Here is a 27,389-nt window from a genome sequence, read left to right on the forward strand (position 1 = left end):
TCACTGGAGTTTTCACTGACTGCAGGCAAAAAGCCAGCTAGGATACCAGTGAGAAACCATAGCTGGTAATGGGACAATGTAGGGGTTCATCAGCAAAATGGACTCCAGCCAGTAGCACTTGTATGTGAATTCTAGAAGAGCAGTTGTGTTTCCTGTGTCTATAACTTTCCATATAAAGAAAAATGTTTTTGTGCTGGCTCAAAACAAGCCAACCAAATAACAATAATAATAAAATAAAAAATCCCCCCCCCCCCAAAGAAATGGGAGCATTATTGGGTGGGAGCATTATTCAAAGGTTTCCCATTGCTTTCTGAGCTGTTCTACTTTACCTGGCGTGGCTGAAACCTCCTGTTTTGTCTTTTTTAACAAATCTTCAAATGGATCTTTTGTCTCCTCAGGCTTTGAGGGAAGTAACACTGACTCTAAGCCCTTAGCGGGCCTGGGGGGAATCAGAGGGGGGTCGTTAGAACTTAGCGCCAACCCTTGCTTGACATCTATCTTTGAGCCAGAATGGCCCGCTGGTAATGTTCGGATTTTAGAAGGACGTGCTGGCTGCAGAGAGCTGGCTGGGGAAGGGTTATGGCTCTGCTGCAGTAAGGAACTAGCCTGTGGTGCTGTCGGAGCCTGGCCAAATAGATGGGGCATGGACAACGCTGCAATGTTTGGCTTAGGTCGCTGTGGTTGGTAAAAGCCAGAATTAGGTGTCATGAAGCTGGAACTATAAGCGTGGCCTAAAGGAGGGGTAAAGGGTCCCCCTGGGGGTCTGACCAGCGATATCGTCAGGGCTGCTGGCACTGTCTGTGTAAATGGATTGAGGGATGGCTGCAGAAATGGCGGTGCTGAAGGAGGGTATCCCAGCGGCTGGGTGAATGGTGCCGGCGGAGGAGATGCAAAGTCGCCCACCACTGAAGCAAAGCCAGCAGCAGAGCTTGGAGAGGCTGAGCTCTGCATACTGCTAGAGCCTTGCTGGGATCCCATGTTTTGCCAGCTGGTTGTTTTTAATGGATCCAGCAGACTAAGAAGATAGTCACTTTCACTACCGGCATTTTCTGTATTAACCTTGACTGGCTGGAGCATCTCAGTAGTGCTGCTAGAACTGGACAGAAGCTGAGAGGGGTGAGGGGAATAAGTTACTGACTGTCTGAATTCTGGGTCAAGGGACACATTCCCGGCTCCAAAGGGCTCCTGCATGAGCTCTGAAACCAAGTCGCTATGTCCCGTAGTGTAGGTGTTCACAGCATCTGCTGTCCCAGCTGGAGTCTGGGGTTTGGTGGGTCTGGGCGCAGGTGGTGGAGGGACTATCCCTTGCTCCGGAGTTTTTCGGCCCTGTGGTCTAGGGATGGTGATGTTCCCTTGAATAGCCGTGTTCCCTTCCTCCTTTTCCGCAGGCACCAGGATGCTGTCTCTGCTCCGGGGTCTCCGTGGGATTGATGGGATGGTCCCAAAAGAAGTCAGGGGCCTTTCTGGTGAGCTTTGGGCATATTTGGTAGGAATAGCCATGTCATCGTGACCCATACTCCACAGCTTGTTGTAGGGATGAGAGAGTTTCACTGCTGGCACAATCCTGCTCCTCTCAGATTCACCAAGATCCATCCTCTGCCAGAAAGTACAAGACAGATTAACATCTGCTCAGCACAGACGTGAACAGCACAGCCATAGGGGGCAATAGGAGGGGCTGGAGAGAAGGATGTACACATACTGCAAGCATTTGCAGGTGAGGGACAGAGAAAAGACTGTGGTCTAGGCATGAGGATAGGAGACAGGAAGTCAGGCCTCTGGGTTTTAATTCCAACTCTGCCACGGATGGGTTGTGTGACATTGGGCATATCCCCGCACCTTCCGTTTCCCAAATGTAATCTGCATGCAGTGAAATCTACTTACGGGGGAAGTGGAGGAGACCAGGCTCAAAAGCTTTAATTAACATACAGCAAGTGCTCTGCGATACCCGGCTGTAAGCCCCTAAGTATCATTATAGGCGTGATGCTACATGCCTTTGCTTGGTGTTGCACAAAGATGTCAAAGGGTCTATACTTTAGTTTTGCACTTGCTAAGAAGGCTATTCAGGAAACAAATCGATTCCTCTTTTTGACTCACGTCCATCTCAGGTACTCATCTGGCCCCCAGTGCTGTAATATCTGATTGCCTCAAAAGCTTTACTGTATTTATGTTCACAAACTCTTGTGGGACTATTATCCCCAATGTACAGATGGAGAACTGAGGCACAGAGAGACAAAGTGACCTGGCTGTGGTGGAGCAGAGATTTGAACCAGGGTTTTCCAAGTCTTGGGCTACTGCCCTAACTACTGCACCATCCTTTCGCTTCCTAAACTGCTTAGTATTTGCATCATTGAGCACCAGCCTCACGGCTATCGGTGTACTACAGCTGGGGGACACGGCAGATTCTGGGAAAAACCCCTTGTAAATGGATCGGGATTCCTGCTTTGAAAATGAAAGTCTTGGTTTCTCCTGGCTTTTATGTCGCAAAAGACCACTGCCCTATAACCATGTTCTACTTCATGGACAGAATCTCTCATTCAGAAATGAATCTTCTAAACATACTGGGACAGGATGGGGGAAATGGATGCATTTACACTAAAATACAGAATTCTTTCCTCCAGAAAGCTGGCTGATGGAGGGCCCTTTAATTCTGCAGAAACCCTTCCATTCTTTATCGTTTACCTTGTATAAAATCATGCCCATACCTGGTAATCAAAAGTACATTGCAGCACACCCTCCTCTTTGGGGGTCCTTAGGTCTTCCAAGCTTTTGGCTTGGCTGAGAGGTTGAGGCTGTTTTTCCACCTCTAAATTAGTGAAAATGTCCTCCAGGAGGTTAACTTCTGTGACCTTGTCTGGCGTAGGAGAGTCTGGGGGCAGAGCCTCCTCTGCTTTTTCTGGACTGAGAACCTCTTCTCCATCGGCGCTATCAGACTCTTTCAGGGCCCGGTATGGCTGAGGCCTAAGAGACAAAAATGCTTTATCATCTCACATCTAGAATGATTTTCTTTCAAATCCTTTTTGAAGCATGCAACATTTCAAACTAGGGAGTGAATCCCCAAGAGTGATCTCAGCATGGATACAATACACCTGTCATGTGACCCTTACGGTACCTCCTGTAGGGGCTGCCTTGAGCCCATTGTATTGGGTTGAATCCTGAACATTTTACTTATTTCCCTTTTGTTGCACTTTGAAAGTAACATACACCTGGGCCTAATTTAGGAGACACATGGGTTTAAGATAGCATGTTTTCAAAAGTAAGAGTTTCTTCTAGGTATCATTACTACTTAGATGATCAATACTTTAGAATATCCCATGCATTTACTTTCACTACAGATGATGTTGGTTGACTTTTTGCATTTCCGTTGTGATGATGAAAACAGTTTAAATCCAAATTGTGTTAACTGATCTTTCAATAAAACATTTCAATAAGCATAGTTCCGTGAGCAGCAGTAAGGAAAGAATGGTTACTCCATTGCCGTCTCTTTTCTTGACAATCCTCCCAATACATCAAGAAAAGGTGGTCATGATTATTTAGCAGCTTTATAAACCATAAAGTAGAACTCAGGAATGAAGGGGATATAGAGAAGTTCAGTTTTAAGAGGACACTTACTGCCCCATTAAAAATTATTTTAATTTCACTATCTTACAAATAGCTAATGAATTTTTTAAGTAAAAGCACACCTTTTACAATCTGTGCTGTTTACTTTTTACATTTCACTCAGCTAGGACAAATGAAATAGACAAGTCAGGGTCACGTAATGGTTCTCAAAACTCTAGCACAATGCTGCAATGTTTGCAGGGGAATGTTTGATTGGTTTTTTAAAATCTTTTCCCACTGGAGTTTAGAAATATCACAGTCCAATTTCTTTACTTATAAGTTTATGAAAATGATATTTTTGGGGGCAAATTACTTTTGACAGTATCCCATTACCAGAGGGAGTATGTACATATAGTGAGCAGAGGTGGAAAGAAAAAAAGACGACTTTTAAGGCTGGAGGATTTTAAATGGAGGGAGACGGGTATTGAAAAGGAGGGGTGAAAAGAAAGCAATGATGATGCAGTTGAAAACTCACTGAGTAGAGTTGTATTTGAACATGAATGATCTGACACTAGCTCTCCACTCTGACTGGCTGTGAGCCTGCCCACATGGAGAATACTGCAACGAGGCCCAGTTGTTTTATGCAGGAAGTTGGATATTCCCAACAAAAAAGTGCAGCTGCAAATACTCCTGTGTTTTGCACACAGTGACATTCTCTAAATTCCAGCTCACTCAGCACTGAATGTAATTCATGGGGTTTTCTTGCAGGAATTGGGAGTACTGTGTAAAAGTTCAATGATTATACTGGTGTCATCTTATCAAGAGACACTGCAGTCCATGATGGGGAAATCTATTTTACATTTACAGCCAACCCCTGGGTTACTAGAATACACTTCTCACATGTACTTCAGAAAAACATTCCTTGAACACCATTAGATTTGCATATCAGTTCTGCGTATGGGAGAACAGCAGCATAATGTGTATCCAATTAATAATGAGACCTGACATGCATTTCTGTGGTGACTGGCACTTGATTAGCAGCCAGTCTCTCAGTGGCATTTAAACAAGGTTTTGGATTAAGAGAAAATATTTGGGAGTGTGGGGAATGCAATGTGGAAGAATCCTTCTCTTTCTTTCCATATATATATAATGCAAATTTATGAGCGAAGTGTACCTTGCTTCATTCACCATTACACAAACACTGGCATCCAACCATCAGTGCAGCCGTGAAAAGATGCACAAGACAGAGGTACCCAGTAGTGCATATCTCTAGCTAGTGACTTCTCCTACAGCATAAATCTATTTCATGAGGGGCAATAAAGAATGAATTAATACCACATCTTGTGAAATGCAAGTTCAGGTTTGCATGAAGAGGAGTTGGAGCAACCAGGTGGGATTTATGAGGGTAGAAATGCAGCAGTGTCGATTACGACGACTCAGGTCCTGATCCAAAATCCACTGAAGTCAAGAGAGAGAGGTCCACTGACTTCTGTAGGCTTTGGATCAGGCCCTTGGTGGAGGCATGTGAAAGCACGATCTTTACAGGTGTGATCAGAATTTCCATCTTTAATCTCACACACAATTTGCTCACAACTCCTTAACATCAGATCTTATTGGAAAAATACTGCAGGGTGGGGTCCTTTGTGAATTAAACATTTCCGGGGTCTTCCCCCTACGTAAGCACAAGTGCAAGATCTTCCTTTCTGTCCTCAGATGGCCAACCCATGGTGGGTCTTAAGTGTCCTCCCGCCTTCTCTGTCATTAGGGGGTAATCTTACCCACTATTAGAGGTCCCTGAACCCAACCTCCTCCAATCCGCAAAGAGTCAGCTGCCCTGGCTGCCATTATGTTGCTCCCAACTCACTGTGGTGCTAGTTGGCCATCTGAAAGCAGGCTAAAATTCTCAGTCATATTCTTGTTACTCCAAGTTTTGAATATTTCCTCACATGTAGCAACAGCTAGGGCTACAGGTCATAAATCAGGTGACCTTTGAGAGCACACTGTCTCCTGGACACCACCATATTAGCCCCTTCCCACAGGCTAGTCACACACAGCTGCAGTTAGTCACAGGCAGCTTGGTGTGGAGAAGCACTCAGATCTGACTCCATGTCAATCTCAGTGGTGGAAACTGCTTGAGACCAGGCGCTGTCTAGAGTTTAGGCACTTCCTGCTCTTGGAGAGTCATAAATAGTCCAAGAACAGGCTCCCTCCCAATAGTTCAACACCTCATCCTCACACTCTGGGCACAACCAGGAAGTGCATGGAGTTGCAAGAATGAACAGTATTTTGTAGGAATTAACTTTTTTGGGGAGGGCAGGAACCTCAATGAAGGTTCAGGTTTGATCTGACTAGCCCATTAGGATCAAGGCCTTACTGCTCGCTGCCCTCCCGTGAGGTATGTTCAGAGTGCCAATGACAAAGAGAGGTGTGTATTACAGGTCAATCTGCACTTCACCCCATGTGAGCTTTTTTCTGCATGATTATTCCAATTTTGAAGATGTGGGAATATTTTAATATAGGTCTGTTTCATTCTATTCTGTGCACCAAATTCATGGAAACTGACCAACATGCAAATTTTCAAAAGTGGGTGCTTTTGAATAATTTCAAAATCCTATGGCTGACCACCTAATCAATATACAAGTGCCTCAAACAGGCATTTATAATCCAAACTGTTGATCTGGACCTCTAAGTTCAGGGTTTAGACATCCTCCGTAGGAGTCTTTGTTTGAAAATTGGGCTCAAAAGTGTTAGAGAGGTTTGGGAATGAACTCAGCAGGTACTATTTACAGATAAATAAATACACATGTGGTATCTCTCTCTCTCTCTCTCTCTCACACACACACACACACTAAAACTGCACATTGATTTATGAAACCCAAAGCATCGTAGCTGTTACCATCATGAAGAATGATTTCTGGGACTGTATTTGAAAATGGAATTTATAAAGAGTTAAAGTCAAAAGTTCTTGCCCTGAATGAATTAACATTAAGTTAATAAAATGGGAGTTCAATGATGGGCACAGACAATAAGCAATATCAACTAACTACTTGTGTTATTTCCTGTGTAATTTTGGGTCACATTGCACACTGAGAAGCCTTGGAAATCCTCTGGCTTTGGGAGGAACCTGAGGGGAACTCCTCCATGAGCCACTGAGGACCTGGTATGGGATGGAACAGAGATGCTGGGAATAAGAGGGTGGAACTGGAGGAGGCTGACGACTGCCCTGAAGCAGAAGAAGCTCACAAGACAACTCACAACATACAAGTAGCCCTGGATGCAGAAGAATGGCAGAAGGGCAAAGGGTTTGAGCAGGAAAACAGGAGGGGAAAGCAACACACTGGAAGGAAGAGCTAAATGGAGGGCCACCTCCCACACAACCCAAGTCATCAATAACATGATAAGTTTTGCACCCACATTGTGGGCAACAACTAGCACAGTGCTTCATGCAGGACACATGCGCTTGCATGCCTCAGAGAATCAGAACAGTCAAGCAGGAGAAATATTAATACAGTCATCAAGTGCTATAACGAGATTTTAAAACTCTTTTAAAAATCCAAGCATAGAAGCAGGCAACCTTGACTGGTGCAGAAATCACCGTTCAAAGCCTGAATTAATACAATGAAAGAACAAAGACTAGACCATTCAAAAGGAGCTGAGAAGAAAAAGTTTTCAGAGAAGGCAGAGACAGGATCCTCTTCCTGCTGAAATTCATCACCAGAAGAGTCCTCAGAGAGGAAGACTGTATAGTGTCGCATGGGCTTTACAAGGCTGAAGGAAACAGGAAGAGAAAAGGAAGTTATCAAGTTGTCACATTCAAAGTTGCAGAAGGGAGAGAATACCAAGCAATTCACGTTCTAAATAATTTCTGAACTCAATTGCCTGCTCCAAGGTCTGAGTACAAGATGACTCAATGGGGTAAGTGTACAGCTTTACTTTGCAGGCTGAAAATACTGTTTTTCTAAAACATCCAGTGCTGCTGCCTCTTGGGAAAAGGTGCTGGGACCTGCAGACCCATCACCACTGTAAGAGGAGCCAGGATGGAAACCAGCCTTCCCACCACAATTCCCATCCAACAATCTGACTTCCTTCCAAGTTATTCCTTTGAGCTGTTCTCAGCTTCATTGTACAATCTAATGACATTCCAGTTGAGATATCAAGCAGGATAAGCAGAAGAGTACTGCTCAAGTGGGTAAAGAGGGACAAATATCCACAAAATGTATGACAAACCTCCTTGTCCCAAAGCCACACAACTAATTGTACCATGCTGTGCTGCACTACTTACCTACACCATGCTTTCTCCAGAAATGCTGCCTGCTAACGTCTTAATATTGGTCTTAAAATTGCTCACATTTGAGGTATTGTTGCTACCAGGCGCTGCTGTAGAGAAGGGGTGTACGTACTATACACATACTGGATAGTACAGGTATACATGAAATATTACCCTCTCCCCTATTAGTTATATACTGTAATACATACACAGCCTTTCTGCTGGAGATGGTGCCTTAAAGTTTTTGCCGGTAAGATTTTACAGGTTTTTTTTAAATCTGTGATACATTGTTTAAACATTTGTTATAAAAATATATGTCTTGTCCAGCGGATCCTAGGAGCTGTGCCTACATATAAACATACATTACGTCTGTGTCTCTGCGTGTTTGTAGATTAACAACAGGCATCTACACACACAAACTGTATCATAAACAATACACCGATCAGAACTCCAGGTCTGAGCCTTTGCCCACTGAAGTCAATGACAAAGTTCCATAATGAAGAAAACACCATAATTCTGTGTACATATATACAGGTGGCTATCTGTATAGTAAGGAGAAGACATGGTGAGAAAGAGAAAGCATATAACTGAGAATGGGACACAGAATAAGTATTTCAAGGACGCGGATTTTGTGGATACTTTCCCATTAATAATTGTAGCTGTCAACTGCTTTTTTATTTTGTTTTGTTTAACCTTAAAGCAGCTAGATTACTCTTTCCAGTGTAAAGCAGAAATGATTTACTGAATTTGCTCGAGGGCAAATGGAAGTGGATACTACTGCTTTAAACATTCAGAGTGATCCTCAGCTGAAAAGTGGAGGAGATGGCAGAGAGGGCCCATGTCGGAAACATACTGGATGCAAAGGAGAAAAGAGCAATGAGAAATTAGCAGCAACCAGGAGAGAGTGCATGCATGTAGTACAGCATAAATCTGCCATTCCTCTCGATAAGACTAAGCCACTTATTAAACAGAAGCATTTAAGAACTCGGAAATATTTTAAAGCATTTTAAAGAACTAAGAAGTCCCAAATAGAAACTTTAAAAAAAGATTCAATTTAAAAATATTAACCAGAGAGCACTGCATTTTAATTTGATGAGCCTTATTTTACAGCATTGTGCTCAGGTCTGCTTTTCATTCCCAGATGACTTAAACAAGGGGGGGGGGGGGGGGGGAAGGAAGGGAAGATAAATCATACAAGATTATGAAAGCATGCGTCATTTTCAGCCATCCCCATGAGGTCTCTGCCCAACCACATTCATTTTATCTGCTGAACACAGCTGAGTAAGATCCCAGCTATCTCCATGAATAGCGATACGCTGTCAGGAGCACAAAGCCATATCGCAAATCAAAAGACGAGGACCTGATCCTGCTACCACTGAAGTCAACAGCAGAACTCCTACTACTTCAGTGGGTGCAGAGTTGGGCCCAGTACGTTCAGTGAGGAGCAGGTTCTTATCTCGCAGATGATGGAACCATGTTTGCACATTAAATTACAGCAGTTTATATTATAGGCTAATATGCTGAAATCAGAACAGGACCCAAATAATGGTGAAAGAGAAAAACTTGTTGACCTTATGGTTCAGGCATATTAAAGCCTCGTGGCTCTTGTGTTCGAGATCAGTCTTCAGTGTTTTCTTAGTTCTGTTGTCCTGACTACTATTGCGAAAGATGGGCTGAAAGAGCATGTAGAAGACAGTCGGGAGCTGTGGGCAACAACCCAAGAGGGTTTGAGATGCCCACTGTGATTTTTGTGATGAACATTTACTCACAATTAGGCCAGAGTAACTGGGGCAAGGTGGGCACAGTTGATCAGATTATACTGTAGTCTGTGTTACTCCATGGAATGGTCACATGAGCTGTTCCTCTCTCCTCATGCTGTAATGGACATTCCAGGGAAAACCAAGTGCTGGCGCTGAAGTAAGCTACATTTGCTACAAAATGTTTGAAAAACTCCTCCAGGCACTAGTTTTATATATATATCCAAGAACATTTCAATTAATGTTAGTAAAGGGGCTAACAAAGACTTTTATAGTCAAAAACATTTTAAAAAATGCTTCATCCTTTCTTGACTTATGTATAAACGCTCCTTTTCTCTTTCATACATGGGAATTACCACTTGACAGTATCCCAGAAAAACCTACTAGAGTTTCACAGAAATCAGAAGAAACTTGGAATTTCCACAGCTTTTTGCTGAGGAATTCAACTGTTTGGTTATGTGCAGTTAGAGTCTTGAGGTTGTGAATTTCAGATAAGTCAGTTCATTTCCTTTCCCAAGTGTTACTAATGACCTCCTTTGCTTGGCTAGGGTCTGTTTAAATTCAAGTATTGTTTTTTTTTTAAATGTGGAATTAATTCACCATGAAGGAATATCTAATTTGAAAGAGGTAGTTCAAAAGACAGACTGGTGGATCAGCTAATAAACTGCATTTCAATGGAGATCAATATAAATAAGATGGAAACTATAATGATAGTTAATAGGCACTTTTTTTTTTTTTGGCTGCAAGGCCCCTTACATGACAAAGTGGGATTTCATAATAAAAACTTATTTAAATTCAGCTGCTGCTGTAGTTCCATAAAAGATGTTTGTCAAAGACAAGGGACAAACAATCTAAAATGTCCAAGTTTAAATTTTTTATTAGCTTGAGGCAGTAGAATCCAAAAAAAGAGTGCCTATTCCCTCATTAACCCAATTCAGCGACGATCCTGCAGTCTACCACCCACTACTTGCTAGGATTTCATACACAAAGAGCTGTCTCTGAAAAGGCAGGTCACAGCAAGCCCAGCTACAAGGCAGGCAATGCTGTAGTCTTAGAGGGGAAAAAAGGATCCTGTCCGTCACAGCGACAACCCTCATCATCTCCACATGACTGCACCAGCTCCTGCCTACCTAATCTCTTAGCTGAGTTACCATGCAGATGACTTGCTGATCTCTTTCTAATGTTTAGTTTAACATGTCTTCAGTTAGCACTAGCATATGACAGTACTGACAGCCGTGGCTGTTCCTTTTAAAATATCATGTCAGAAACACAGTGCAATAAAGCCAGGGATGCGCTCCATGGCTCTGCGTACCATTATGATAGTATGGATTTATTTTTTAATGAGGAAGATCTGCATCTCGGGAGCTTTTTTCATGTGTCAGGATGCATGGACAAATCAGCAGCACATCACACCGGCCAAAAATGAAATGCTGACAAATGTAGATATTTCAAATTTAATTGACACCTAAATGTACTTAAGATAAAAATATAGAAAATCACTGAGCACTGGGGTTTGGGAATTAATGAAGGGAATTCTATAATCATTTAAAAGGTTATTTCATTTACAGAGAGGGAACTTTAATTTATATATTAAAGTAGATGCTTTGGTTTTTTTTCTGATTACACAGATCATACTGTACAGGTGCAGCGTGGACCCACTTGTATTGTTTTTTCCATGCACCGGGTATTCCAAGTTTCACATATTTATTGATTCCTGGAATAGCTGTGCAACTGCTCAAGGGAATGAAGGGTTTTGGTCCCTCTTAGGTGTAGTAAATATGAAGAGAGTAAGGGGTCTGGATGTGTGGAGTACTTGTTACCAATATGAAATGGAGACCAGAGACTGGGGAAATCCCTATTTTTTCTCACTAAGAACAAAGCACAAATCCAGCACCTGTAATACTTTCCTGTGGAGTACGAAAAATCATTAAGCCTGGGTATGCACTACCAAAAAAATTCCAATATTTGCTTGATTTTTTTTGTAATTAGCTTCTGCCATCTTTGCATGAGTTTACTGGTGGGAATGTTCCCAGGAGCATCGAATGTTAAGTGAATAGGCACATTTTTAATTGACAAACATTAGAATTCACACTAGAAATCTGATGCTAAGAGTTACACTCATCCAATCAGGTAATGAAAACAATACCATGTGACCTGCATGTCCAATGAGAGCTGACAAATTGAATTTTGTATATTTTTAGTGAACTGCTCACAATGAATCTACAGAACATGATATATTAAAAGTTGCCAAGTAATTTCTAATCGGGATAAGCTGAAGAAAGTTATCACCTGCCCTAACAATTAACAGGTAAGAGTCTAATAAATTATTAGTTTAACATTATTTGCTTATCTCAAACAATACTAGCCTGCACAGAGCGCACTTCCACTGCAGATATCAGACCTCGTTACAAAGGCAGGTTGTATGTTAGGTAGATTCTTCCTTAATTACAAATGGAGGAACTGAGGCCCAGAATTTCAGTTACTTGCCCAGTGTCACAGAGGAAGTTGGTGGCAGATTCAGGAATTGGAGCCAATCTTACTCTGAATCCTAGACCATGCTGCCTCACTAACCAACAGGATGTAAGGGGTCTTTGGAAGACTATGCTTTCATGTTGGAGTTTTGGATGAGAAGGGCCCTTGGTGGCATCTACATCCTCCCATACTGCTATCAAACCCATATGGCCTACCTTCTCATTGCTACCACTCCTCTCTGGCCTTCTAAACAAGACTGGCATCATGAAACAAAAACATACAACAAACATACCAGTGACTTCCATAATTCTATATAAGACAGAGGAAAAATGCCAGTAGCTAAGTTTTAAGGATGTTTTAGTTTTAAGATTAAAGATGCTGGGTTTTGGCTGGAACCTGACACAGCCATGTTGCAGTACCAGAGAAAGCCATCTCTTCTCACAGGTGAGATTGCATGTCATAATATAAGTGCCATGGTCTTGAAACCATCTTTGCTCTAGGAGTCAACTCAGAATTTGGACAGGAAAAGATAAAATATAGAATACCATCAAGTTTTGTTTTTAAGATTACACATATTCCACCAAATACTGGGCTTGCTGTGCATGCACGCAGGAAAGCTATGCATGGAATTTGATGCTCTAGTCCAGGGGTCGGCAACCTTTCAGAAGTGATGTGCCGAGTCTTCATTTATTCACTCCAATTTAAGGTTTCGCGTGCCAGTCATACATTTTAACGTTTTTAGAAGGTCTCTTTCTATAAGTCTATAATATATAACTAAACTATTGTTGTATGTAAAGTAAATAAGGTTTTTAAAATGTTTAAGAAGCTTCATTTAAAATTAAATTAAAATGCAGAGCCCCCCGAATGGGTGGCCAGGATCCAGGCAGTGTGAGTGCCACTGAAAATCAGCTCGTGCGCTGCCTTCGGCACCTGTGCCATAGGTTGCCTACCCCTGCTCTAGAGGATGTGAACAAAAAAGGACTAAGATTTTGGCTCTGGGTGCCCAATTCCCATTAATTTTGATGTGAGTTGGGTGTCAAAATCTCACAGTGGCTTTGGAAAGCTTAGCCTAAATGTGCATCCGGGCTCAATGTGCCGTTTTCTCTTCCTCCAATTTGCTTAAAAAAAAAAAAAAAAAAAAGGGACTTGCTCTTTTGATCACGAGCTCCTTCCCACTTTTTTTCAAATATCTTTGCAGATTCATCGTGTTGGGCAACCAACCTCAGAATTCACAGTTTCATGGATGAGTCAATACTCACATGTGTGAAGCAAACAGCTTTGTCCTGCATTCCTTTTCCTACTTACAAACATCTGTGCTTCAGGGGAACAAGTAATGTTACAATGTGTCACTTCAGAGTCAGGCATGGTTTTTCCTTAGACAGCAGCTGGATGGAACATTCGAAAGTATTTCTCAAGCCCAGTAGCATTAAGGGCAGCATTAGAATGACCTGGCATAATGACAGCACAGTTAACCCATGATTAACCTTGGCAGAACGGCACCATCTCCACAAAAGTGAGTCTCTGCATCAGCACAGCCCGGGAACACACATCCCCCAAATCTAAAACCCTAACAACTATAGCAAGTTATGAAAAAGGGTGACTGTGCTCCAGACACCCTTTCTCCTGATTTACTAGTCCCATGATTGGATTCGGTTTTCAAGGCATCACCTTCTTTGTGTCTAGCTTCCTCCATGACAGCCTTTCCCCATGAAGATGAAGAGGACAGCATGTAGCAGATCTTTCTGCAATATTCTGCAGTGATTTTATTTATCCATTTTTGACCCAGCTGCATTTGCTCAGTTAGGAAGCAGGCTGGCTTAACAACCTCCCCAATAGATGTTCTTGCTTACAATGGTGCTGTGCGAAACCTCTGTACCATACACAGTAATTTCCGGGTGGCAGAGGCTCTAGGAAGCTGGCCACAGCAAGTAAAATGCAATGTGCTTGATAAGCTACCACCATTCAGCTGAGCCATCATGCTGATTTCATGCTAACTTCAATGTAATGAGCCCACTATCACACAGCAGCCAATTTTCATTCATACAATACATGGGAAAGTCATTAGTGCTTCTATAGTGAGTACTGCATAATTTCTGGAAAGTCATAATAAACGGCTGCTGTTGCAGTGATGTTGGTTTAGCCTGCCCAAGAGCCTTTCGACTTGCACTTAATTGTGAGCTTAACCCTCTGCTTTTCCATTTTAATTTCTACCCACTCTGAGTGCCCTGGAAGCCAGCTAGTCAATATTTAATGTGAAGAAACCAGAACCTAGAGCTCTCCCTGGAAGCCCATTGTGTGCTTAACAGGCAATCTGGATAGGTTAGTTGGATGCAAAAGAGGTCTCACACACAATAAAAATGGCCTATCAGAGCCATAACTATTAGCATCAGCTCTCCACGCTGTAGGGTCAGAGACAGAGATAACCAGGATAGAATCAGGTTTTAAAGCATAAACATGAATTTTAACAGCTGCATCCCCCAATTATTTCTATGAAAATCTAGGTTTGTGTTTAGAGTGCATCATGGATTACTTGTCTCAGCCCAGGATGGTGACCCAAAACTTCCTGGGTTCTTAACTACCTAGGGCTAGTGGTATCTGATCCTGGCTCTGCCTCTCTGCTGATTCACTGTATGGCCCTTCGACAAGTCACTTATGGCCTCCTTGTCCGAGGCCCTGAGCAATCAGTGCAAGCTCAGGGTGCTCAGCGCTTCTGAAAATCAGCTCAGTAACCTCTCTGCATGAATCTCCCTACGGGTCGGGCACTGCTCCTACCTGGGGGGATCTGTGAGGAAGGTTTGCAAAGCACTCTGAAGATGAAAAGTGCTGTATAAGGATCAAGTGTTTTATGTGTCTTTACTGGGGCCAAGGGAAACTCAGATGGGCCAGATTCTGCTTTTTATTCCAGCTACAGAGCTTTCCTTTTGGATTACCAAATCAAGCATGATAGTGCCTAAGAGTCCACAACCACTGGTTAAATATTTACCATAAAACAATTTTTAATAATTGGCTTTTTGCACTAGCCAGATTTTTTTTTCAAAGAAAAAAAGATTGTTTCTGTCCAAAAATTCTTTTTTTGATGAAAATTTTGGAGAATTTTTTGTTGAAAATAAAAAAGCTTTAGGTTTTCAGTGGCTGAAGAGCAGAAATTTTTCAGTTTTTGGATTTTTGATAAAACTCTGGAAAATCTCAATGAAAAAAATTCAAATTTCACTACCTTTTTCATGGGCGAAAAAATAATTTCCCCACAAACTTTAATAATGTATGTGGTATAACAACAGACTGTCATGCTGGAAACAACCCAAGTGCTTTTGGGAGGTGCCACCGCTACCCTCCGGGTAGAATCCTTCAGACCTTTGATTTTAACCAACGATCCACTGGAAAATAAAAACATGCCCCAGGAAATTACATGCTTTGCTCGTGCAGGAAAAGTACTAACACACATAACTAGAGACAGTAAATTTCTCCACGTTAAATAAGTGCCTTGATAAATGTAATGGCTGGAAAAGGATGCCTGAGTGGCAACTGACTTTTCAGAAAACGGATGCTATGTTACAACTTCAGAGGAGATTGTGTATTGTGATTCATATTTGCTGTAGTCCTTTATAAGAGCTGATGCAACATTTTTGTGTTTTTTGTCTCCTTCAGCTAGAAAGAGGATGCAAGACCCACAGACTGGGCTGGTATTTTAGAGACGTTGAAAAATGCCCCTTAGTCCAGTTGGAGTCATTCAGAACCGATATACTAGTGGTGCTGAAGGTACAAAACCTCCCACTGAACCCAAGCTCCTCCTTACAAAGACCTTCCACATATGAGCATCTGAGGAGATTCACTGCTTAGTAAATCATTCACTTAGTAAATCATTCACTGTAGCATTAGTGCAATTCAGTGCTATTTTGGTCAAGTCCGGTTTAAGGGAAAAAAACCACATCCATATGGACTAGGTTTCACAGAAACCTGTTTTGATCTGCAATTAGCAGCAGCCCTGGTGTGTGTGTGTGTGTGTGTGTGTGTGTGTGTGTGTGTTTGATTCTGTAGGTTCGTTCCGGGATGCAGCGCGCGACAGGTGTGCCATCCCACTTTTATACAGACATTTATTCTTATGCTGGTTTGGGCTTTCTTTTTTCTTTCTTTTTAGTAGCAATGCAGAAGGGAATGCACGGTAACAACTTTCCCCTGTGGGTAGTGATAGAAATATATCCACTGCCAGGTGGCATTGGCAGCCATTACAAAATTAAAACAATTACAATAAAATTTTAATTGGTAGAAGAAAAAAATGCAGGAAGCCAGCTGGTCTCCTGGTCCATTTCCGAATCCTGACTGCAGGTCCCTTGGCAAGGTGGTATCGCTCTCCCAGTCGAGTAAGAGAAATGTAACTGGCTCTGTTCAGCTAAGACCCTGGGATGAGAGGCAGGCGCAGGTTGAGAAGTGCAGCTCGGTTCTAGTTCGTTAGGGGAAAGTTATTGGTGCTTAGGGAGTTATGAGGAGAAAGATTTCCATTCCCACTTGTTTACATTTTCCAATGAACAAGGGACTAGAATTAGGTCAGATAAATGGCCAGGTACATTAATTTATTGGTAATAAGAGTCAGTCTTCAGGGGGAGTTTTATACCCCAATGTAAGTGTTACAAGTGCTACAAACCAACCATGGCTGTTAACAAACCAACCATGTTAACGGTAACTGTATGTGTACAGATCTCTGGGCATGGTTTGGAGGATGCTTGTTTTAGTGTCAGTCTGATGAGACTGTTCAGTACAATGCATGTATCCAAACAGAGGAGAAACAGAATAAACCAAGCTCTGCCCTGCAGGAAGGAAGCAAATGGACCAAATACCTGATCCCCCAGAGCTTCCTCAGGGAAGGGACCCATGGCTTTCAGGATCAGGTCTCTGCATTAGAGAAAGGGGGAGCTTTTGAAGTGCACTATGTGAATTACATTGTGAAACAAAGACTATTTGTCTGAGACCCACGTCACTCCCAATAACGCCAATAGGAGTTATGAGCACCCATCATGGGGATGGGAAAGGAAACATTGGGGGCTTTGAAAGTGTGGGTTTTCCTGATTCAGGTTTGTTTTGCTTTTCCAAAACACTCTCTGCCCTTCCCTTGGAAAAGCCCCATGGAAACAGAGAGTATTATTACTGTAGGCCCTACTGCAAAATCTCCATTTCCAAACATGCTGGAAACCTGCTGATCACAATTCTGCTCATATGCAAAGTCAGCATTACATGCAGCAGGCCTGCCGGGAGGGAGGAAAGGTTCATCTGATGGGGAAGCTCTCCAGGAAGCAGAACGGATGAAGGGATATGGAAGAGAAGAAGGGAAAACATAAAATCAGAAACACTCTCACCACGAGCTGGGCCAAGAGCCAGAAAGCACATCTTGGCAAAAGGAGTGGCCACATTCAACTGCTATGAGTGTGATCGGGAGGAAATGTAAATCTTTCTGCACTCAGATGCTTCTTCCCATAAACCAAGATATTATCTTTTCCTATCTGTGTTGCTCCTCCTGTGTCTCTCACACCTTCCCACTCTCACCTTATAGGTTGCAGCATGATGCAGACGACAGGAGAAGCATCAGCGTCCTGTGTGGAAGGGTCGCTCTGCTATTGGGAATGGCTTGTTGCTCGGCATTAAGAACAAAGTTATTCTAAAATTTAGAAACACTTTCACTCTGAGGAGGCTTGGAATGATTCTTAGTTATCGTTTGTGACACCGTAGCCCCAAAGATCCTCATCTGGGCGAGGGCCCCACTGTGTGAGACGCTCTGTGCACCTACCGGACTGCATGATCCCACCTGAAAAGCTGAGACCCTCATTTAAAGATGAAACACAACAAATGAGTGTAGCAAAGAACAGGGTGGCAGGGGATGGGGAACAGCCCAGGGTACCATCCCCAGCACCAGGTGGTTTCACAGGGTTACACTGTGATCGCTCTGGCTGAAGCATGTAAAGATTTTTCTCCAATCATTATTTTCAAAAAAGTTCCCCATCAACCATAGCAAACTCCAGTGCCGGGCCTCCCATGATATTTCTCCCTGTAGGAGAAAGTGTCCATGCTCTATTGTTTTCAGATAGCAACATATTTATTTGCCTGCTCCCACCCACCGACTCTCAGTCATCCCTCTTACTGAGCATTCCTCTTCACTCTCCTTTCCCCAGGGCAGCAGTAAAGATAAACCATCCCCGGTGCTTACAGGGTGGAAGACAAGTGACCCCACGGGCTGTACAGTCACTTCCACAAGGAAGGTGGCTATTGGTATTTGTACAGTAAGAGAAAGGGCCCAGTTCCAACTCAGGCATGCTGCTGCTACACCACCATCAAACACTGAGCTCCTGCCCCCTGCCCCAGTGTATACTATTGCACATACAGTCCAAAGCTGAACTCGCCTTGTTTTGCTACCGTATTGCTTTGCAAACTCACATCTAATTAGCTGTCCTCTATCACTCCTGAGTCTCCGTTGGCATTATTGCCTTACAGGTTTCTCACACCCACTGACTGTGCACTTTGCATGATCTTTGGACGAAAGCCTCACATGTTTTAAAGCTGAAACTCATTTTGTTACGTTCCATTCACATTTCTAACCTGTCTGGGTCCCACTGTTTTTGTTCCTCTGACCTGAATGGTGTTTGCAACTCCTGCCAATTTGGTATCTGTAAGTTTCATTAACAGGCTATTCATTTCCTCCTCAGCCCATTCATGAAGCTGATGGGAGGCACTCACCAAAACAGCAAATGGAATTTGCCTGTGTAGGGGGGGGAAAGAATTTCCTGTTGGTGGTTGCAAACCTTTCGGTTTCACTGCCAGGTGAAACAAGGGTTCACCCTTACAAAAGAGGGACAACCTGACTGGTCATTGAAGAGATAAATAGAAGACAAATGTGTGTCACTTGGAAAGGCAGAGGTAAATGACAGGTGAAGGGTAAAAGAGTCTTCTATTCAACTCTGCCTACATCTGGGCTCAGGAGAAATCTGACCAGCAAGGAACTCTTCTTTGTGTATTAGAATGATATAGCAGAAGGCTGCTATAGTCTAGTTTCAGTTGATTGCAGAGTGGGGGACAATACAGAGAGATGGGCCAAAAACAAGCAAGAGAGAAAACCGGGTAGCTTTTAAAAACAAATCCTGTCTTTGTGGTTTCCTTTAAGGGAGACATGGGAGCACTGTCCCCTCCTGGGAAATACAAAAGATAATGGCTTGTGGAAAACGGTCTTAAGGTCCTCTCTTGAATTAGGGTCAGCTATTCTTTTAAACGTTTTTCAATTCTTTAAAATGCTGTTCTGGGGTAAATAGTGAGGAGGGAGGTCAGGATTAATGAGTCTCCTCCTGTTCAAAGGCACCTGCCCAACCACACTTGAAAGTCTCAAGCCATTTACATTAGCTTTCTGATTAAACAAAAGATACTATATATTTCTGACCCCACCACACAGCTAATCCTCACTGGTTTGTGATCTTGCCCGGGGTGATGCTCCGGAGCCAGAACACTGGATGTTCTCCAGTGAAGATTTCCATCTTCTATCATAGCACCTTGAAAGCTGCAGCTGCCTCTTCTCTCTTCTCCCATTCATCTCCCCAGTGCCAACAGGTTTTTGTTAGAATCATGTTTACAAGGTGTCTGGTCGATTATAATATTGTAGTATTAACTGGCTGGCCAGAGGCTCCCTACGTTTGCTCACGTTTGTCCTGCCAGCTAAAGTTGATGACAGGAGAGAATGAAAATACATCTAACTGCTATTGTGACATGACATTTGGATTGGGAGAAACACTGAAGATGGGACAGATCAGAAAGAGATTCAGAAAAATACTGGCACCACACACCAAATGTCACTAGCACTAGAAGCTACTCCTTTCCCAGCCCTAAGCTCCTGCTGGTCATTTAAAATGTAAAAAAACCCTCTTATGGTGACATGCCAAAATGTAATTCTTTGTCAGTGCACGTGCCTAAAGAACAGGTCAGACCCCTGCAAAGAGTCATCAATACTGTTTGCATTCACAGCCATTTCCACAATACAGCCATTTAGTGATTTGTTCAGTTTCAATAGTTGAATTTTTAGGAATCTCTAACAAACTAACTGCAAAAAATTAAAATTTAGAATAAAATGGTAATTTGTATTTAATTGGTGGGTATAAGTGTAAAATACCGGTGAGCTTTTTCAACTAAATTTCCTGATCTCATATAGTTTTGATTCTTTTGTAACATGAAATATAAATAAAGTTTAGAAGCAAGTCAAATTGAATGATGTCAGGCAGCTTAATCCAAAAATGTGTAATCCTTCCTACAAAATATGCATGGTGGTTACACTAATTCCTTTATCCTATCCCTGTAGTCTATTAGTCATGCAACAATTCAAGGATCAGCATGTTAATGAAATGATTCGCAAAATACATTTCCTTAAATAAAAATGGACACTATAATCTTTTTGCAAGGAGAGCCTTTCCCATGAAGCACCATATACCTTACAAACCCTTGTGCAGGACTGGCTTGCAATCTATTCCACAAGAGGGCAATCATATTCCACTATAAATGTATAGGATGATTGTGGCTCAGTTTAGAAGTGACCAGTTATTTCCAGCTGAACGCAAACGCTAAATACCTCCCCATTCTGCTGTGGTTGGGAAAAGTGAAACAAATATCTAATTTGAGATGACACTCACTCTCTCTTCAGAATTGAAAATAAATAAGTTTACAGAAGGTAAGTGTTTTCTTGTTCCAAGTTTTTGAATAGTTTCAGATTTAATAGTTATCTGCAACCTGAAATACTGAAGATATTTCACTGCCAGGACACCCAATCACCTCAGATTAGAGAACAAACAACTAATATAGATGGGACATGACATAAATGATTATTAATACTGTGGTTGGATAGGGACGCAAAGGGCTGGTCTACACTTGGGGGGGGAATCGATCCAAGATACGCAACTTCAGCTACGCGAATAGCATAGCTGAAGTCGAAGTATCTTGGAACGAATACCTGGGGTCCAGATGGTGCGGGATCGATGGCCGCGGCTCCCCCGTCAACTGCGCTACCGCCGCTCGCTCTGGTGGAGTTCCGGAGTCGACGGTGAGCGCGTTCGGGGATCGATATATCGCATCTTAACGAGACGCGATATATTGATCCCGGATAAATCAATTGCTACCCGCCGATACGGCGGGTAGCGAAGACGTACCATAAGATAGAAGATATTTTAGAAACTGAAAGTAAGTCCACTTTTCAAGAGCATAATTAAAGACGTTCCAAGGGCAAAAAATATAAATTCATTCTTTTTGTAAGTTTGGTTCAGACAACTTACATTCTCAGTGCAGTGCCTGCTGTTCTTACCTGGCTGCCCGAGTGTTCCCCAGGTGAGTGCCAAACACTCTGTCTTGACATTGGCAATATTTTCCAAGACATCCTTTTCTACCTAACATCAGTGGCCCCTGGCAATATGCCCAGTCCTCGGCTTCCCAAATTCTGAACCAAAATACGGCAACCTGCTTATTCAGACACTCAAAAGTACAGCAAACTAGTAGCAGATTTTGGTAAGCAAACAGAGGTGACATATAATCACTTCTTTTGTAATTGTAGATGACGTAAACATTTAAATTCTTAATAATTTGCTGAATAAAAATGAATAATAAATAAAGTCAGATATGTATGCTAATGAAATATATCTGTCAGGTACTGAAAGTGTTCTTTAGGCTGCATTAGTAAGGAGGGATATCCATTCTCTCTTTAGGTTTATACTTGGTGGCCTATTGTTTAACTACAGGTTGGAAAGATTGTATTCAGACTGAATCAACTACTCAACAAATCTCTGTCTTCTATGAAGTCCTTTTGTTTGGTAGCTTTCATTGAGAAATCTGCAAAACCTTCTCTGTTCAGGGTAACAGATGATGCATTATTGTTTTGAACAACAAAAGATGCTGGAAAGCAATGCCTGTGTGTTGTTTATATGTGATATTCTTCAGTCACAGGAATGAAACTTATTTAAAGAAGTGATTTAGAGAAGTTTTCAATCAACATTACAGAGATTATGAAATTTTAGCTACTAAACAAGAGACATCATGCACTATAAAGCCTTCACTATATATAGGGTGACCAGATGTCCCGATTTTATAGGGACAGTCCAGATTTTTGGGTCTTTTTCTTATTACCCCCTACCCTCTGTCCTGATTTTTCACATTTGCTGTCTGGTCACCCTAACTATTTAAGGCTCTCTGTAGAGCTTCAAATGGCAGAAGGACTTCAACAATTATACAGAACCAGCCTTAAATGTCTGATCATAAAACACTCCCTGGTTCCTAGGCAAGGCTACTCAATGATGGTGGGTTATAAATAGAGCTGGTCACAATTTTCCATTGAAAATTTTTTTAAATGAAAAGTCTTTTTCCAAACTAAAAATGTTCATAAAAAGCTTTTTTTTAAAAATTCTGGTTTAAAAAAAAAAAAACTGGAAATTTCAAAAAATTCATTTTTTTAAACTCCTTTCTTTCATCTAAAATTTTGTCCAAAAATTTTAAAAAATGAAAAACTGTTGTGTTTCATAATTAAAATTACCCTGAAATTCTGAATTTTTTTTTGGTGAAACTATATTTCCTTTCTTTGACCAGCGTTAATTATAAACAAACCCCAGGCCCTTTACATGCTCAGGCAGATGTCGAGAAATGCAGCAACAAAATACTTACTGTTCTGGACTAGAAACTGAAGTCCTTCGCCCTTCCACAGCAATGTTGCTCTTGGGTCTCTTAACAACGTGAGGTCTTGGAGGACGAACCTATTATATACACACACAATGGAGACATTTCATCAAATACTCTAACAAGCATCAAAACAATAGACACATTCCACATAAAATCTGCAAAAATTGATCCATTGCCAGCTTAGACATTGCTTCCATTCAGAATCCCTCTTGAAAATTTATATATTTCTGTGCTACACTAAAATTATCATTAAATCTGTATTAAACTGAACTATAGTAACCCATTTCATTAAAGGACTCTAATGGCACTTGTGCAAATTTATATCTAAGTTTAGACGTCTGGGCTAAGGGTTAAAATGGTTCAACTTATTTTACTTTTTTAAAGCAGCAAATGTCATGTAAGTGCTTTTGTCAGTTTGGAATCATACTGAAGATGTGAGTAATTGGAAGAGTCAGGTCAGTACACTGACTGATGGGTATTAGCCATGTACTCAAAGTTTATTTCACTTCTGCATGCAGTAGATGAACAAATACTAGATCTTCTGACTGAGTTCCCAAATTGTGTGCTTCATGTAAAGACTTAATTGCTAAAATGAAAATGGGAAAGCCTTGTATTTTGTTGCACAATGTACAGGAGACCAGAGTTCAACTCCAAAACCACACTCTTTTTCTTTGCCTGTTTGTAATAAACTGATTGACTTTCTACAGCAATCACCTCTGTGTAGGAAAGACAGCACTGAAAGAAATGAAGAAGTAAAAATAAAAGTGAAAGCATGAAAAGCATTACCAATTTCCATGATGCCATAAAGAGTTTGGTTCCTTTAATCCGTTTAATAGAACATATTATTAGGTGTGTTTCCATAAACACTGAAGAGTTGCATGTGAATTTTATTCAGTAGCCATTCAATAAAATCTAAAGTTTTTCTGCAGTTAGATGATATATTTGATATACCGTTTCTATTAGTCATATCTGAAGTTACCGCTTTATCATCTTCTGATGCTGAGAAACATTGCTTTTTTTGCCAGCACAGAACAGGAAATATACAAGCTTCAGATTAGGGAATGTTTACACACACGCCTAACTGTTCTCGCATGAGCAGTATTATTTAAGTCAATGTGACTACTTGCATGTGTCAAGCTAAGTGCATACGTAAGTGTTTGCAGGGTCAGGGCCACGAGGTACAGATCACCTTCTCTGATGGGAGTTGTTCATATGTAAGAATTGTTCTCATAACAAACCTCTAAGTTGTTGACTTAGCCCAACATCAGTTTCAGCAAGAATCTCCAAAGCCCCCAAATAAAGAACGGAACACAACTAAACTTCTGCCATCCCTAAGCTTGTGTTTTCTTAATAGCTGCAGTATACAGAAGGCTGTTAAAGGTCTACAATCTAGATGCTCTTTGGATGATGGGAGAATTTGTTTGCAGTGAGAGATGATGGTCTCCCCTCCCCCATATCCCCACCCTTAGTACGGTTATAGCAACATAAAGCTCTAATTTCCACAGCAGGAAAAAGCCCTGAACCCTGTGTGTAGGGTTTGCGACACATGAACATGCATAAGATAATAGCAGAATTATCTTTTGAATTTTTGTTTCAAAGGAAATAGTGTGCAGCAGAAATGATGGAGAAGTTCAGAGACGGATTGCCGCTATTCGTGGGGGGTGGAGGAAGGGCTTATAGGAAGGTCAGATGTTAGGGTCTCAAAGATCAGTCACCACACAAGACTGTTCCTTTCTACAATAAAGACAACTTAAGAATGTGAATTTATGGCAGGAATGGAAGGATTAAGTTTGTGGCAACTTCCACTGAACTTGCAACGTGGTGAAACATGGGGAAAAGAACAACAGAGCTAATTAGACGAGCTGAGCTGTCAGAGTGCAGCTGAATGGCTCAGTGCCAACAAACAAAAAGAATGGGCTGGCAATCAGCGGGATCGATGGAGAAGACTGCTTCATTAGGGATGATAAAACAGAGAGAGAGAGGCAAGCAAGGGGGATACAGGGAGAGAGAAAGAGAGAGGGAAAGAGAGAAAGGAAGAAAGAAAGCTGTTTAATTAAGCCTGAGCTGGAAGATGATGCATAAAGCTGGCTTGTCATCGTGCTGTGAACACTTTCACCTTTTGGGTGGTACTCAAGGGGGGACGACTTTGGATGGCTTCTCTAGTGTTACCAGCCCAGCAGTGTCTGGGGAAAAATGCTAAGAAGGATTTAGAGCACTGTTCTAGGGGGACTGCAGGGGAAAGTCAGGAAACAAGCCAATTCCTTGCTGGATTTGAAGCTGTATATATCCAAGCAGGCTGGGTTAAATGTGCACTGAATGCACAAGCACCTAGAAAATCTGATGGCATGAGAGCGTGTATGAGAAAGAAAGGGTAAAAACCTAATGTAGAAGGGTTAAACTAGCACATAACACTCCCTACTTCACCCAGGGCCGGCTCCAGGGTTTTGGCCGCCCCAAGCAGCCAAAAAAAAAAAAAAAGGAAGGCGAAGTGAGCCAGAGTGAGGGACCGTCCGCCGAATTGCCGCCGAATAGCTGGACGTGCCGCCCCTCTCCGGAGTGGCAGCCCCAAGCACCTGCTTGCCAGGCTGGTGCCTGGAGCCAGCCCTGACTTCACCTTACACGTTATTACTCGACATTTGAAGTGCTTTTCTTTAATTGAAAGAAGTTTCATTCCAGCCCACAGGTCGTGCTCACTATAAACAATGGTTCCTTTGTCAGGGTGTCACATTCATTCCCAAAAAGTGAAATATAAAAAGCTTATTTCTTATATGTTTCCTTACTGTGTTTTTACTTCAAACTGCCTCTGTGATGTATGCTACAAACATTCCTCCCTTGAAAATGCCAGTAACTAGCATCTTCACACAGCCGTGGTTTTCAACCTATTTTCATTTTCAGACCCCTAACAAATGTAGAATAGAGATGCAGATCCCTTTGGAAATCTTAGGCAGTCTCTGGACCCCCAAGGGCCCTTGAACCACAGGTTGAAACCCACTGTTCTATGGTAACAACCACCCTTCGTGGACCCCGAGGCAGAAGTCTGCGGACCCCCAGGGGTCTGCGGACCACGGGTTGAAAACCATTGGGATAAAGCATTCCGTATTTCCTGGCAGCAGGCAAAGGGAGGCAGTGTTGTGTGGTGGTTGAACCTGGGCGCAGAAGTCAGGGTATCTGGAGTCCCCGCCTTGGACAAGTCACTTCCTGATACCCACCTTTGCAGCATGCTCTAAGATATAGAGCTGGAAAAGCACTCTGTGCAAAATGTTATTCTTTACGCTAAAAAAGTGTGTTTTATCTATTAAAAACAAAACAACAGTATTGATAAACACATAATCTATGGATTTAGTCAACTTTAAAGACTAATTATGATATCCCCCCGCCAGGCACTTATCACTTAAAGCCACATTATGGCAGCTCTGTATTCTTCTGAGTACATGCAAATACGATGTATAAGTCATACCTGCTGTAGCTATGCACAGTTGCTGGAACAAAAGGTCTAGAAATGCTTTAAGAGCTATTTTAATCATACACATTTATCTTGATTTTCATCCTGATGAACGCAGCATTCTAGTTGCATTTGTTAGCACAGGCTGCTGAATGCAACAGGAGCTTTTATTATTACTTTCTAACCTTTTATCAATCACTTTGGGAGCAAAGACAGTTGACACAAACACATCATACTGAGGACTACTAATGTACTACATCTGAGAGATTAAACAGACTTGGCAAGATCTGCTTTGATGCAATACACTATTCAAACTGAAGCAATATTGTTCAGAAACATTTTGTCCACAGAAGTCCCTGCATGGCCTGATGGCACAACACCAGCCTAGAGCACAACAAGAGGAATGTGAAGTGCTACAGGGAACCTCTGGTTTTAGAAAGAAGGGGAAAATTTGTTCCCTGTGTACCATATCCTGGAGGGTCTCCGATATCAATTACATTCAAGGAGATGCATAAGCATAGTTAGCACTGCCTTTTATACATGTAGAAGGGACGTATACAATGCAGAAATCCATAACAATGACTCTTAAGCGCCACACCCACAGTTATAAAAGAAAAAAAACATGCCATCTAAATATAAACTTAGGAACATGCACTGAAGGTTAAAAGTGAACCCACACCCAAGTGCACTGGTTAAACTGATTGCCTGCACATCACAGAGACTAAACATCTTTAGCAAGTTTTAGCAAGGCTAGATTTGAAAACTTGCTAGGTTGTTTCATATAGATATATAAGGAAGCAAATAGAGAAAGCATTTGCCTTCTGATGAAATTATGCTCGCTGGGCAGAAATCCTAAACAGAATTAAGTACCCTCTGAGTTTGTTGCAAAAACAACTGTCAGCTTGAACTGACACCAACTTATTTCCTTTGGTAAATAACAGTTACAGCCTCAGATCTAGCACAGTCTCCATTTTTAAAGGCATCTGGAATAGTTAATATGCAACAGTATGGCTACAAATCAGTGTTTAAAATAGAAAACTGCTTAGACAACATTTCCTTGCCTAACACAGGTGCTGCACTGATTTCTGTGTAGCTTTTCTGTAAAAGAGGCATTTGGTCTTACCAAGATGTTGGTGCCTGAAATTTTTTATACTATAGATAATCAAATGGAACTCCAGCTAGCATTTTAAATGAGCATTATGCACATTTCTATACAGGGCACAATGTAGTACTGCCC

The 27,389-nt window shown here is 41.9% G+C and overlaps 1 protein-coding gene across 1 annotated transcript in view; it reads right to left on the reverse strand.

Moving 5' to 3' along the window:
* Positions 1 to 278: 278 nt before the first annotated feature.
* The window catches only part of DENND1A (DENN domain containing 1A), a 343,291-nt gene continuing 316,180 nt past the window's right edge, over positions 279 to 27,389 (reverse strand). Inside the window, exons 22-25 of the mRNA XM_026657267.2 lie at positions 22,696 to 22,784; positions 7,177 to 7,305; positions 2,703 to 2,958; positions 279 to 1,596 (exon numbers count right to left, since the gene is read on the reverse strand). Coding sequence (XP_026513052.1) covers positions 286 to 1,596; positions 2,703 to 2,958; positions 7,177 to 7,305; positions 22,696 to 22,784 — 1,785 coding nt within the window. The 3' untranslated portion in view covers positions 279 to 285. The remainder of the gene's footprint in view (positions 1,597 to 2,702; positions 2,959 to 7,176; positions 7,306 to 22,695; positions 22,785 to 27,389) is intronic.

Source organism: Terrapene carolina, unplaced genomic scaffold, assembly GCF_002925995.2.
Source record: "Terrapene carolina triunguis isolate 2854851 unplaced genomic scaffold, T_m_triunguis-2.0 Scaffold238, whole genome shotgun sequence".
In the NCBI taxonomy this organism is placed as follows: domain Eukaryota; kingdom Metazoa; phylum Chordata; order Testudines; family Emydidae; genus Terrapene; species Terrapene triunguis.